We start from the raw sequence: 15,950 nt of genomic DNA, 5'->3' as shown, positions 1-15,950 counted from the left end.
ATAAATGCACAGTTCAGAACTTCGTTTCAAGTAGGTGGCCTCACCACAGTACTACATGAAAACAGAAATAAGCCACACTTGAAATAAATAAACATCCTTCATTATAATTTTAAGATGTTTTACATCCATTTTTCTTTCAATGATTTCTAGGAAGGTTTTCTCTCTGTCCCCCCTTTCCAAATTTCCCTAGGCTACACGCAATATGTTTAAGTTTATGTAACCCATACAATTTATTTTACTTGTCTGCATCATCTTTCAGTTACCACACCTGCACCTCAGCCTAGCGTCCCTACATCTTACAGCATGGCATCTGAACGGGTGTTGTTGATAGAGAAGGCCTGCTCCTCTCCAGTTACAGAAATTCTAATAAGCACCAGAAAAAAAAAAAGGAATAAGGCAAACATACCTGAAAAAATGAACAAGGTTTTCCCACTGGTGTCATCAAAAATCAGTGGTACCACAACATTCCTTGATTCCTCAAGTACTCCACTACTTACTTGAACTAGGAGATAGGAATAGATAACATTTTGGGTTGGGATACTGATAGGTTCAGCAGATCTCTGAATCAAAATTGTCTGGACAACATTGGAACTATGAGGATTAGCTTGTCCGAGTCCTATTTGAGTTTGCAGAGCACTCTGAGAATCAGAAGAGTTAGGGAATAAGCATACAAAAGGTCTCCTGATCATGTTATCAGGAACACGTCAACTATGGATTCTGAGCTCATTCTACCTCTCGAGCAAAATCTCGGACACGTCTTGTTATAGTGAGTGATGAAGAGGTCCATCTTCAGATTGCCCCAGTCCATGAAGATGTCCTCCAGTATCTTGTCTTTAATCTCCCACTTATAATTTGTGAGGAAGTATCTGCTGGGGTTGTCCACAAAAGTGTTCCACTACACTAGATAAGTGTACTGCCACCAGGGATAGCCAATGTTTCATGCACCAATTCCAGAGCCTGACAGCTTCCTGGCAGAATGGGAGAGATCTGGCTCCACCCTGTTTGTTGATATAAAACTTGGTGGTCATGTTGTCAGACATGATTTGCAGTGACTGCCCCTCTATTAGGGCAGGCCTTCCCTACAGCTCTGAGCTATAGGAAAGCTATAGGATGTGCATTCTCTTCTCCCTTGGGGATCATAGACCCTATATCTTTAATTTGTCCAAGTGGGTATCCCATCCTAACAAGGATGTGTCTGTGTTCTGGGTGTCCCTGTCATCCAATACCATGAAGGGGACACCTCTGCAGGGATTCACTGGGTTTTTTCCCACCATTTCAGTGAAGATAGAACCCAGGGTGGGATAACACAAGGCATATCCAGGTGATGTTTGGCGGATGTGTAAACCAGCTTGAAGCAAGCAGTGGAAGTGAAGTCTGACATAAAGTGTAACAAAAATGTAAAAGGCCATGTGACCGAGAAGTGTGGAGATACAACCTTTCATTGGTACACAGGTTTCCCTCCCATTGGAAAATTAGGGTGGACAGGTTCTTGAATCTGTCCTGAGGTAGGTAGGTCCTGGTTGTGGAGGAGTCTAGGATTGGACCAATTAATTCAATCCTCTGAACCTGAGTTGATGTTGATTTCTGTTTGTTGACTTTTAGGCCTAAAATCTGAAAGACTATGGTGCAGAAGGCTTCAGAGGCCTGCTGAGATTTCCTCCATATGAGCCAATTGTGCAAGTAAGGATACATGTTGATGTTGCATCTTCTCAGAAAAGTTGCCACTACTGATAGCAACTTAGTAAATACACTTGGTATCATGGAGAGTGCAAAAGACAACACTCAATACTGATAGTGGTCCTGGCCCATTGTAAGTACTTCTCATTAGGCAGAATGATGGAGATGTGAAAGGATACATCCCAAAGGTCGAGAGAAGCAAACCAGTCTCCTGAGTCCAGAGTCAGGATCACTGATGTGAGGGTGACCACCCTGAACTTCAACTTGTGAACGTATTGAGGATTTAAGCATCAAAGAAGGATCCCTTTTTCTTTGGAATAAGGGAATAGTTGCTGTAAAAGCCTTTCCCCCTGCATTGTGTAGTCTATCACTCCAAGAGAGAGGAACATGAGGATCTCTTGATGTAAAAGATTCTCTTAAGAAGGGTCCATGAAAAGGGATGGGGAAGGGGAGTTGGGTGTAGTCACCATTGAAATCTGGTGGAGTACCCATGTGTTAGTGTCTCCATGGCTCTTTGGCTGGTAGTGATAAGGGACCAAGGGTGCCTGGAGTGAGCTAAACGATTTCTGAAGGGAAGGACTGAAACGTCAGGAGTCACACACGAGACATGTCTTGATCATCCCATCAAATCGAGTATTTCTAGGACTCCGAGGTTTGGTTGGTGTCAGAGGAAGCTGTGGGTGGTTTCCTCCTGTGGAAGCACTGATGTTTCCTGGGTGGTTCCAACATCCTTTGGTGATAGAAGGATGGCACAATTGTCTCTGTGAAGTATAAGGCTGTTTGATGTATCTTCTCTTAGGAGCTGGTGTGTACACTCTGACGGAATGTGAGGTGGCTTGTGAGTCCTTCAACATATGGAGTGCCTCATCCATCTTGGAACTGAATAATTCAACCCCTTCAAAGGACAGATCATCCACTTTTGTTTGGACTTCTCTGGGGAACCTCAGCCCCAGAAGCCAAGATTCCTGTTGCATAATGACTGCCATTGCCATAGATGTGGCAGCCTATCCATCACATCTAGTGCTGTTTGCAGACTTGTCCTAGATACTAGCTGGCCCTCGTTGACTAGCAATATAAATTCCTCAGGACTCTCATTTGGCAAATTACTACAAAGGCAAACAGTCTCTAACATATGTGGAACTCATACCTGGCCAATATGGCCTGGTAATTGGACACATGGAACTGTAGGCTTGCCAAGGAGTAAAGCTTTTCAAACACATAAATCAGTCTCTCTGGCTCTTTCTCCTTTGGTGTGGGCCTGAATTGTTTTACCATTTCATTTGCCACTGTAACTACAAGGGTGGATGGCACAAGATGTATGTGCCACCTTAGGAGGCACATGGTATTTACAATATGCCATATGAAAGATAGGGGGTACTGAAACAGATATCTGCCACAGAGTTTTGGCAGGGTCCATTATAGCCTTGTTGACAGAGAGAGGGCTATTTTTACCATTGAGAGGCCTAGAGTATGTTCACTAACTTATGTGTCTGCTCCTGTACCTCATCAATAGGGATTTGGAGGGCCCCAGCCACCCTTTGTAATATGTCTTGGAAACCCTTGCTATCATCCAACTCTGGGGTCATTTGTGGCATTACAGCATCATCAGGGACAGGGAGGATGGCGTCACCCAGACTGGGAGGTTCCCCTCTAGGCCTGTTCTTTCATTTCTTCCTCCTATACCTGTGATTGGAGCAGAACCAGGAGGGATGGTTGGGAAGTCTGTAGAGCCAATACTGTGGGTGAAATAACCTTCTGGCAGTGCTGTTTGTTCCCTCTGGCTAAAGTTGCTCTGAGCAGACCAGGATCCCCAGAAGGACCATGGGGCATTGGTAGGTAACAGCCTGGAGACCAGGGGGTAGGGAACCATGGGTCACGGTTTTGAGGTTCCCCATAGCTCTCTTGTGAAGAGTGCTGGACTCTCTGTAGAATGTTGAGTAAAGATTCTATTGGTATAGATCTTCCTCACTCTCCAGCTCTAAAAGATGCTGAGAATAATGCAAAACTGAAATCCAGAGGCAGAGCTGTGGTCCTTGATGTCTTAGAAACCGACAGTGCCACACCTGTGCATAGAGTGGGTGCCCCAGCATTGCTAAAGTTGACACCAAGGAAGACTGCAATTTCAGATGTATCTGCAGATCTATGCTGCCGTAAGATGAGGTAGCGTGAACAGATGGGCTGGAACCAGATTTTCTTGGGGTGCCATGACAATGTCTGACATGGTCAAGGAGGGAACCTTAGTGTGCAGACCCAGCTGACCTGGCTCCAGTGCCAGGAGGATTGGGCATTGGGGCTACAGAGACAGACAGCACCCCGGGGTTAGGCAGAAGTCTTTCCCAAAGGAGAGTATTTTGATGCCAGGCACTTCGGTGCCATTGGGTTGGAATTGGCATGAGAGTGAAATTCAGTGGGAACCATTCTAAGCCACCCAGTATTAGAGGACTTTTGGTGCCACGGGGAGGTATTCCTCTTAAAGGAAGCCTAGGTAAGTGACCTACCTATGGGGCTCCTGGTCCCTTGCAGTCTATCCAAAGAGGATGCCGTCTTCATATTTGTGGTCTGGGCTGCCACCACCAGGGCTCTTTAAGGCAGAGACCCTACACTTGCTCTCTTGGGCTCCAAAGGTCCCTGTATGGGGGGAGGGGGTGTCTAGCAAGCCCAGTTGAGAAGTAGGTCTCATGGACTCAGTCATCAGAAAGACCTGAAGGCAAGCCTGTCTCTCTCTCTCTCTCTCTCTCTCTGTCCTTCCTGGCACAAGAACTGAAGGACTTACAAACTGCATATTTACTGGGAATGTGCGAATCTCTAGCATGAGGGGCAGTGCTTGAATCCAGGAGAACTGGATGACACCACACCGGCAACAAGTAAAAATCTAAGACATTAATGATTACAGCAGTCAGATAACTATGTCTATATCTATTGACTGACTAAACTACAAAACAATTAAAGCTAAGAACTAGTATAGAAAGGCTGGCAGTCTCTCAGACAGTCAGGGCTCTGTCTCCAAGCTTTTAGGCAGAGACACTGAATGGCTGTGTGATGGGGCGGCTGCCCCACACAGGCAGAAAGGTTAAAGCAGCCTTGGGGAGGTTGTGCAGAACCCAGCCTATTAGAAGAGGGCTTACTGAGCCAGCCAATAGGGAGAAGGCTTAGTAGAGCAGCCAATCAGGGCCAGGCTGGCCCATATAAAAAGGGCTGCTGAGCAGAACGGGGTAATCTCTCCCTAGAGGCCAAGGGAGGAGGACTGGCTGCCCTGTAGGACAGTTGAGAGAGAGAGCCTCAAGGACAGAGCAAGGCTTGGCAGCATCAGGGGAGCAAGAGGGAGCTCCCAGCCTGACATCTGCCGGACTGAAGCCCTGATACCAGGGCGGAAAAGGTGCTAGGGCTGCAAGGAAGTTGCCCAGGGAAACAGATGGCGGAGCAGGAGGAGGCAAAATACGTGGCTGCCGGTTATAGGGTCCCTGGGCTGGGAGAGAGGGGGGAGAGAACTGGATGGGGTACAGCTGGAGGGCTGTGTCCAGAAGAGGATGCCGCGGTCCAGGAAGCAACGTGGGTCCTAGAAGCGTAGGCGAGAGTGACGAAATGAGAGCTAATTCCCAGGACGGCCAGCAGGAGGCACCGTGGTGGTGAGTCCTGCCTCGTTACACGCAGCCAATGCGCTTCACCCTTATATGCCCTCAGCACAGCTCACAAGAGCTATGGGGCACATATGCACCATCAGTACAATGTGCATATGGCTAATCACTGAAAAAAGAATGTGGAATTATTTGATGACTATTTTAATTTTTATGCTCTCTCAAGCTATATTCTGCACCTCAGGAAACAAGTAACTTTTGTTTTAGATTGTAAGCAATCTGAGGCAGGGATTGTCATTTACAACATGTAGAGATGGTTGAAAATGGGATAAAACCCAGGAGCTTAAAAATAAAAGCAGCAACAGTATACAGTTGTTTTTCCCCCTAGTTAAGTTGTAATTCCTCTCAATTAAGTCTTGCCTAGAAACATTAATATCACCTGCTCTGATACAGCAAACCACTTGGTTCTTCCTTATCTGCTGAATCAAAATAAGAGCTATGACAAAAGAGAACAAATGCAAAATATGGCAGAAATACTGTAAGTGTTTCAGTGCTGAGAAAACCATCTGGTTAGTTTTAAAATCTGATTTTACTGAGTTATAAATACATAGGTAACAACCAATTAATAAGTCTTATATTGAAGTCTAAATCTGAAAATATACTGAAACTATAAAAATTGAGAAATTAATAGGCATATTCAGAGTATTCTCCAGAAGAAGTTACATAGCATAATCTTTGCATTGCTACAAATTTCTGAGCTTTACTGCCAAATAATAAAAATTAGAGATGGGAAACATCTATTAAATTATATGGTATATTCCCCTGCCAGTAAAAGGTTGTTCCTGCAGTACAGTTTATAGCGTTTTGGGCAGTAGATGATCACTGAGTGCATTCTGCTATACAAGACAATGTATGTAATATATTGTGATACTAATTTATTGTATCAAACTACAGCCACACCAATTGCTGGTGCCTTTTGGTGGCCTGTGCCCAGTGCATGTGATCGTTCAATAGAGGGGTCTGGTTTCCTGATAAACTGGAATTGGGAGTGGAGTAAGCACCTCCTAAAGAAGGTGAGGAATAGGGCTGGGGCTCTGAATGATTGGTGCAATGAGGAAAAAAAACCCTTTCCCGCCACCTTAACCCTTGTACCATGTGGTGGTGTTTGGGTCCCAGCAACAGTGCTGGGCCCAGGTATAATAGGGGGTGGGGTTGCCGGCAGGCAGCTCTCCACCAGGTAGAAGCAGGGCCAGATTTACATCTCATGTGCCCCCAGGCACAGCATCTTTAGCGCCCCCCTGCCTACAGCTGACCTTCATGTTTTCTGTAAAATATGAAACTTTTAACCCACTTTTAACTTTTAGGCACCCCTTGGCACGTGCCTACTGTGCCTAACTGGAAATCTGGCCCTGGGTGGAATGGATTTCAAAGGAAGGATGCCTTCAACTGGACAAGTTTTTTCCAGATCTATTTCCAGGTTTGACACTTATTAAAGTTGCAGCTTAGTTAAACCACAGTTAAACCAACAGTCTTGCCTGTCCTCCTTACATTTCTGGAACAAATGCTATATCTAGCATCTTTATAGAATATGTACAATATTTTTTAAACTTCTGTAAAAAATGTTATATATGTAATCAAAAACAGGAAGACTGAAGGATTCCTCATCTGGTATCTAACCCTCTGATCTAAACCTTTCAATTGCTCCCTCTGGCACGCTACACCATATTCTTGAGCCTCCCTTACACTTTAAGTTCTTAGTCATTAGGACAAATTCCTAATTCAAATTCAAAATCCTAGAGTTCACTTATGATTATGGAGTTATGACAGCTACTAATTTGGCAAATATGCATCACAGGAGAATAGTCTTAAAGTGAGAGAGGAGGGAGAAGTCAACATGGGCCTGTCCAGCATTCAAGCAGAATATGAGGACATATTTCAAGGAGACAGACCCTAAAGGGCAAGCTGCAGAAACTGATACCCATGGGCTGCACATAAGGCTACCAAAATGCAGAGTTCCATTAGCTCTAGTGAAGCCACTGAAGAAGGAACTGGCAAACCTGCAAAGAGGCATCCTTACACTCACTGAAACCAGCACAGAGTGGATCAGAATTCCATTAGCGCTGAGAAAACCTTCAGGTAAATAGAGGATTTGCATTGACCCAAAACCACTGAACAGAGCATTGAGAGATCACTACCGATTACCAATGACTGAGGACACACTATTCAATTTATCCATGGCAAAAGTGATATCAAGAATGAGTTCTGGCATGTGGAGCTAGGAACTGCAGAGTATGAATGCCTCTGGGCATCAGTCTGGCCCCAGAGGTGTTCCAGTGTAAACTGAACTAGGCCTCATCCGACAGACTCCCAGGCATAAAGACTGTAGCTGATGACATTCTTATTGTAGGAGACGGATATGACTAAAAAGAGGTAATCCAGGACCATGATACCAAGCTGCAGTAACTCAAACTAGTGCCATGAGTGGAATATTGGGTTGAATGCACACAAGCTGAAGATGAGGAGAACTGAGGTCCCCGATGTCAGACATCTGTTGACCTCTGAGGGACTCCAGCCAGTCTCCAAGACACTGACAAACATTAAGGAAATGCCCTGGCCAAAGGAAGTGAAGGGAGTCCAGCAATTTATATTAATGGCCAACTCTCTACACAGATTCAGTGCACATCGATAAGAAGTCTGGTAGCCCATGAGACAGTTAACACACAATTATGCAGTGTGGGAATGGTGAGAGACTCAAGAAGCAGCATTTGAAGGAGTAAAGAAAATCATAAGCAAGGCACCAGTCCTGAAGTACTACAGCCCTGCAGAACAGCTAGAGCTTCAGCGTGATGTCTCAGAAGAGCAACAAAGTCAGCAGCCCACAGAATTTGCTATTCGAGCCCTGACAGACACAGAAAGAGGGTATGCACAGATAGAAAAGGATCCACGGGCTGTGGTATGTGGAATGGAACGCCAACAGTCAGGGGTGAAAGTAACTTAAAGGACTTACCCGTACACCAGAGTCCTGAGTGGGGCGTGGCCTCAACCAGAAGAGGCGTGGCCCCTTTAAATCACCCAGGAGCTACCAGCTACAGAGGCGACTGGGAGCCCCAGGGCAAATTAAAGGGCCCGGGGCTCTGGCCGCCGCAGAGCTCCGGGCCCTTTAAATCACCGCAGGAGCCCTGCCGCCGCTATCCCGGGGCAGCAGGGCTCGGGCTACGGCTGGGCTAGCGGTGGCAGGGCTCCGGAGGCGATTTAAAGGGCCCGGGGGTCCAGCCGCTGTGGGGAGCCCCAGGCCCTTTAAATCGCCTCTGGAGCCCTGCCGCCGCTGGGACAGCGGTAGCAGGGCTCCGGCCACTGCAGAGAGCCCCAGGCCCTTTAAAGCGCCACCGGAGCTCCAGCAGCAGGGCTCAGGTGGCGCTTTAAATCCCCGCCCGAGCCCAGCTGCCAGAGCTCTGGAGATGATTTAAAGGGCTCGGGGCTCCCCGCAGCGGCTGGAGCACTGGGCCCTTTAAATCACCAGCAGAGAAGCCAGTGCAGTCCGGCACGGTGTACCGGCTCTTGCCAGTACGCCATACTGTACCGTACCGGCTTACTTTCACCTCTGCCAACAGTTCACCTTTGGGCATAACATAGTTGTGCACTCTGATCAGAAGCTATGAGAAAGTATCATGAAGTCATTGCTGAGAGCACCCAAGTGACAACAACAAATTATGCGTACATCAACCTGCTGGAGTCTATAAAGTATTGTACAAGAAAATCACTACTGGCAGCAGATATGCTGAGTGAGGCATACCTTCCAGAGCACAACACTGATGGCTTTGTGGAACAGAAGATAGAGTCTATCAATATGCTACAATACCGTCACATTTCAGATGGGAGGACCCAGGCAAACGAACAAAACACTGAATAGGGTGGAATGCTAGAGGCACTAAAACAGTTCATACTCCAAGGCTGGCCAGATGCCAAGGAGCAAGTACCGCAGGTGAGGGTTGAACTGTGTGTGCAAGACATGATTTTTTTTAAAAGGAAACTGAGCAGTAATCCCAGCAGATTTAAGAGCAAACATCATGAGACTGATATATGCTTCACACCTGAAAAAGGAAGCATAGTTAAGATGAGCCAGGAAGTGTATCTACTAGTCAGGAATTAATGCCCAATTCGGAGCAGAGCATACACAGAACAGTGCAAGATGTACAACAAATAAAGTAATCAACAGAAGGCGACTACAGCCTCACGAAATCCCAGCTCAACCCTGGGAAAAAGTTAGTTCCTGTTATTAAAAGTTATGTGGTCAAAGTAGGTTACTACACCTCTACCTCGATATAACGCTGTCCTCGGGAGCCAAAAAATCTTACCGCGTTATAGGTGAAACCGCGTTATATCGAACTTGCTTTGATCCACCGGAGTGTGCAGCCCTGCCTCCTGGAGCACTGCTTTACCGTGTTATATCCGAATTCGTGTTATATCGGGTCGTGTTATATTGGGGTAGAGGTGTACTCCAATTTCTGGGAGGTGGACTACCTAGAAAAAACTCAGGCCAGAAGTGTCATCAGGAAACTAAAGGCGCATTTTGCAAGGTATGGCAAACCTGACCTACTATGCTCAGACAATGGGTCACAATACACTACATCCAAAACAAAAAAAAAGACTCAACGCCAAGTTGCCAATCAAAGCCAAGAGACTGATGCCAAAGGCAAAACAGACAGGAAGGGATCATTCTACCTGTCAACATTGGAGTATCGCAATAAACCCTCCCAGGGACTAGAGAGTAGCCCACGACAGAGACTGGTGAGTCAGAGAACCAAGACTCTGCTTCCCAGGAAGGACTGTCTGCTGCAGCCCGGCAAAGGAACAAAGGACAGTACACTGAAACAGTTAAGAGAATGCCAAGCTAAGTGAGCAGCCCACTACAACAAAGGAGCCAAGGATCTGAGGCCACTGCACAGAGGTGAGCAAGTCTACAGTCCAACCTTCAAACACCCACACAAAGCAATGGCACAAGGTAACAGTTCAAGCTGCAATGGAACACTGGTCAAATAAGGTAGGTACAGATTCAGAACAGTGGCAGAGACAAAACTGAAGACAACTGCGGTGTAGTGGTGGACAGGAAGGCAAGGACCAGGAAGACACAAGAAGAACCTCAGCTTTCAACTGGCCTGACACAGGAGAGTTGGAAAAAATGAGGTATATGAGCAATACAGAGAACCAACAGGACACCAACCAACAGAATAAAGGTAGCAACAAGATGGTAGCAAGTGCCCCACCAACAGTGATAACACAAATAAGAAGTAGGAGACTAGTTCAAAGACCAGCACAACTGAAGAATTATGAGGCCTAACAGGCAGCAGTGGGATGGCTGTAAAGGCCATATACCTAGGGGTGGGTTATGTACTAGTAACCTCTGGCCCCGGCAATTCGAACGCTTGTACAAAAGACACAACTACAATTGTTAAAAGGAAAGATGTAGCAACCTGCATGAAACTTGGAGGGAGGAGTACAGGCTGCAGGAGGGAAGAGTCTCTAGTAGGCATGCACATGGCTAGACTGCTAGCTATAACGCTAAACTTATTGCTTTGTCATGCACTGAAACTTTAAAATACACCTCTACCTCGATATAACACCGTCTTCGGGAGCCAAAAAATCTTACCGTGTTATAGGTGAAACCGCGTTATATCAAACTTGCTTTGATTTGCCGGAGTGCGCAGCCCCGCCCCCCCGGAGCACTGCTTTACCGCGTTATATCAGAATTCATGTTATATCGGGTCACGTTATATCAGGGCAGAGGTGTACAACAAACTAGATTTTCAAAAATCAAAGCACACTTTTGAAAATCTGGCCCTAAACTTTTTATAGGTAGTTTCCTATTTTAAGAAAATTCCATCAAACACAAATAAAAATTCAGGACAAAGTACATCTTTAAAAATACTACCTAATGGCAATAATACCAGTGTTAATGCAATTTTTTTTCTTTGACTCACCTCTCCCCCATTAACATACTCCATCACAAAACACAAACGATCCTTTGTCTGGAAGGAATATTTCAAAGACTTAAAGAGAAGAAAAAACAAAAAAAACACAAAAAATTATCTTCACATATTAACCTGATTTCTAGTAATTAGAATGGTAACAAAAATTTAAATGTATCTTGTTAAACAGACAAATTTGATTGCTGGAATGTATCATCACTATTTCCTACTTCTCTATCTGAAGCACTCTACTATGAGAGCCATTGACAAGAAAAGTCTACACGTTTTGCTCACTCAGCAGAGTGTACATTAATAAAATAATTATTTTTTACTATGTTGCCATTAAAAATAAGCACAGTTTTCTACTGGCATTTCTAATCCTACTATGAAATGAAATATCTTCCTCGCTTCCAAATGTGTGGTATTAGCCACACATCTTCCACCACCATCCTCTCCTCATTCTAATACCACCCCAAACCCACTTTTCCCATGGTACCATAAGAAGAGGGATTATAATATTGTGGGAGGAGGGGAGCAAGGAGGAACCTTCAATGGGATTCCTATGTCTGTCTGTCTTATCTTCAGAGCAGATACTGCCTTTATTTTAATGTACTGTACAATGCTGAACATTTTTTCAGTGCCAAATTAGTAATACATAAAATTATATAGAACTTTTTAAAATTAACAACATTTATTATTCATATAATTTAAAATCTTGACTTCCCAAGGTTTGAATGGCTCATGATGGGCCAAAGTCATTCCTGGTGTAAATCTACTGACTATAAATCCATTACAGATATGCATTTGGCCCAATTATTTGAAATGCAGTGTAGCAAGATTCAATGTAATTATGAAAGGATAGATCATGACTTAACAACGTACCTAGAGTAAGTAGAGCTGCACGTTGTTGTGCTGTCCCTAGAGTAGCCCAGGAGGGAGACTGTGGCTAAGGGAGTCAACTGCCCTGCTGTTCTCCCGGCTGCTCTGGGAAGGGAGAAAACTGTGCTGGATCTATACCTGGTACAGCATATAGCTCCCAGACATACCAGCTATGTGACCCGTGGTTTGAGGAGCAAGGCCAAGGCTTTGCCCACTCCCCACCCCATGTACCCATATGCGTCATATGCTCCTTTGTGCTACTAGGCAAGCTGAGCACAATTTGGCCCAAAATGTCTACTTGGTCTGCCAAGTATAGCTATAATGTCAGCCTCAGCCTCCATAAAATAGCTTTTAAAACAGCAAAATGAACAACAAGTCATCACAATAGGACATTATGCTATATACAGAGTTTATGATGAAATTGAATATCTGAATTATATATACGACTTTGAAGGAGAAAATTAGTACTTTTTAAAGGGAGAAACTAAGAAATTATATCAACGTATGTAGTAGAGGCACTATCTATTCCCTGAAGAAGAAAGTTAATTTCAGCTCATCTTCCCCTCTTCCTATTTATCTTTACTTAAAAGAAGCTGGTCACAAATTTTTTGACTAATTTTTTTCATTGGAAACTACCATTTCATCATTTCACCAAACTTTTTTGTTTTGACAAATTTCCTGTTTCAATTTAAAAACAAAAAACCCCTGAAATTGTCAGTGCCCCATTCTCAGCATTTTCAAAACAGAAGTTCACTTTTTCATTGTGAAATCACTTCATTTCAAAATTTTATGTATAATAAAAATAGTTTAAAAATTAAAAAGGTCACAATCAAAATGAAACATTTTGAAATTAATTAAACAAAATGTTTTCACTGAACTGATCCAATATTTCTTTCAGATATTTGGTTCACAAAAATTTTCAGGATTGACCTGCCATCCCAGTTGGGACTAGGAAAACTTTTTGAAATCTCAAAAATTCCTGCAGAAGGGGAAAACCACTTCCTGACCAGCTTGAGAAGGACTATAAGAGGGGCTGACTTGGGAAACTCCGGGAAGACCTCATCTATATGAAGGCAGAGTTCAAGAACCAGAGTTACAGGATTTACTTGAAGCCAAAGATGATGAGTTTTCCATTTACTTTATGCTTAATACCAAATAATAATTTTGTTAATTTATTTAATCTTTCTTGTTACAAATACTAAGATTTTAGGAAATGACATTCCAGACATCAAGTGTAGGTTTCTTTTATCTTGAGTGAATAAACAAATTTACAACTGGTAAATGATCATATCACTAATATTTGTTCAGCACCATAAGCATGGAAGGCACTTTAAGAGATGATGAATCTACTGTCACATGTTCTAGATTCTGAAATGGGCTATGGTAGACATATTCTTGCCTATCTTTATACTCTGAAATTTAAGAAACTTCTGAAGTTCTCATATCTCCCGATATACTTTTATAATAATGTTTTAATATATCTAGTTTAATATAAATCCAAAAAAACCTTTATCAACCATATATCCATTGCTGTCTAAATGGTTGTTTATAAATAAGTTTATATATAGTTTATGATGTTCATATTATAATTAGCCTTATTTTCAAAAATAAGAATAAAAATCTATAATAGTCTCCCAGATTAAAGTTACAATCCACTAAGCATTGTTTTTTGAACATAGTAGAAGACAGGAATAAAACTATTTGTTTTTCTTAATTTTCTGAAAATTTGACATCAATATATTTTTGGGTAAATTGAGAGCAAGGAGGGATTTAACTTAGTTTTATATTGGGAAACTGGTTTTCTTAACTGTAGACTAACCCCTTAATTTGCAGTGAACCTCAAATAGATTTAATCTGTCATTCTATTTCCTTTATTTTGTTAATACATAATAAAAATGGTGAATACATATTATTGTCCATATTACGTATTTTAAAACATTTAATCAGCACACAGCACACAAAGATACTGAACTATTGTTATTAAACATTATGTTTGCCAGACACAAATGTGTGTTTCAGTACCTTGCCTTCAATTTCTAACCATTTAAAATCCACTTTCTTCTAATTAGTCTCTTGACAATGTGTAAAAAATTCTACAACTTAACAATTTTTATTTTAATGGATAAAAGAATCCACACAAAAATGCAACATTTTAATTTTACAGCTAACTTTTTTTGCTTTTATATAATTTAAGCTCTATTAAACTATTAGATCCTTTAGTATTTTTAAACCGCAAACCTTAAATGCATTTTCCAAACTCTAATATCATTTACCATAAACTCAAGATATTTGCCACCCTAACTCGCATGAGTTACAAAGTTTTAAAATGTATTTATTTACAATTTTTTTCCAATAATTGTATATCCCTCAGGTTAAAAATTACCCATTTAAAAAAATTATTCTGTATTCCCAATACTTACCGTTAAAAAAGGGTGTCTAGTATTTTTTAATACTCTGCTTTCTGTAAGAGTGTGAGCCACTTCATCCTGAATAATAAAGGGTTCAACATGAATTGAGAGATGAAAATTATATTTAAATTTATAAGTCTAATTTCACTACTTCAGGAAAGACAAAGATACAAAATCTTAAAATGAGATAGCACATTCAGTTTTGATAATTGCTATTTCTTTTCAAAGAATTCTATCATTCAAATATATTCTAAAAACACAGGTAGCTCCTAATGTGGAAAAAGATGAATTAACACACCCTGTATTTGAGTCCCTATTTTTTCTAGTGCTAATGGATGAACTATTATACCACTTTCTGTATAAGAGGAAATTATTAAGGAATTGATGGTTTAAAAATACAGACAACTTATGGTCCTACATAGCAGTTCTGATGTGAAGCATCTAGTATTACACATGTAACAGTCTACAACTTTGTATTAATCAGTAACGATTTATTTTTGTATCAAATGCAAATGGATAAAATTTGGGAGGCAACTGCATATATCACACCCAAATGAATCTTAATATGAAAGAAACTAAAATTTTCAGAGGCTCTCTAAATTTTTACAATTAACTCATAATTAGAGTAGCAATGAATCTCTAAATAATAATTTAGAGTTTTAAAATAATGTAACTCAATAACATCAAAAACGTAAGTCTGATTTGCAGTTCACAAAGAAAATTCATTAAAATAACCCCTCTGCTAGCTGCATTATCTTAAAAAGGGTAGGAGGGTCAGCAACTTACTGTGTGGGTTGCCTAGCAACTGCTGAATATCATAGTGAATGGAAGATTAGTTTGGTGTGAATCAGAAGTATCAGCAATAACAATAAGCAAATGCATTTGTTCAAAGTATACTTTTAAAATAATGATAGAAATAACGAAAATGTAATACTATTGCACGGTACATATTAATTAATCTAAACTATGAAGAAAAGATACCCTTAAGCTACAAATTAACCAAAGATGCCAGGAGTTATAAATTATACTGAAAAGAAGACTGTCAAAATAAAAAGAAGACGGTCAAAATAAGAAGTTAAAGTAACAGCAACAAAAAGTTAGTGGTTAAAACTTTATGATGTCATTTAGTGTATGAAAATGAATAGCACTGAAATGTTGGGTGAATGTAATACAACCACATACAAGAGGAAGGCATTAAAACAGTTTAGTGGAGGAACCATGAGGATTTTCTAGCATATTTTTAGAAGTTTATGGAAATTTTTTTTGATAAAGAACTATGTCAAGTAACTTTTTAGAACTCTATTTCATATGCTATGTGAATATTCCCCTCCCCCTTTTTACTATCTGATAGTCTGAGAGTAGATTTAATATCCATGAAAACAACAAAAATTCCTCTCTCTTCACTTCATCATTATTTTTCCGGAAAGCATTTGATGATATATCAG

The 15,950-nt window shown here is 41.7% G+C and overlaps 1 protein-coding gene across 2 annotated transcripts in view; it reads right to left on the bottom strand.

Annotated features, from left to right (window-relative positions):
* The window catches only part of AKT3 (AKT serine/threonine kinase 3), a 246,903-nt gene that overhangs the window by 86,113 nt on the left and 144,840 nt on the right, over window positions 1–15,950 (bottom strand). For both annotated transcript variants that reach the window (XM_024210264.2, XM_024210265.2), the window contains 2 exons: window positions 14,518–14,583; window positions 11,231–11,299 (listed from right to left, as the gene is read on the bottom strand). In XM_024210264.2, coding sequence (XP_024066032.1) covers window positions 11,231–11,299; window positions 14,518–14,583 — 135 coding nt within the window. The remainder of the gene's footprint in view (window positions 1–11,230; window positions 11,300–14,517; window positions 14,584–15,950) is intronic.

The sequence above is a fragment of the Terrapene carolina genome, unplaced genomic scaffold (assembly GCF_002925995.2).
Source record: "Terrapene carolina triunguis isolate 2854851 unplaced genomic scaffold, T_m_triunguis-2.0 Scaffold85, whole genome shotgun sequence".
NCBI lineage: Eukaryota > Metazoa > Chordata > Testudines > Emydidae > Terrapene > Terrapene triunguis.
This window is presented reverse-complemented; position numbering and strand designations above follow the sequence as displayed.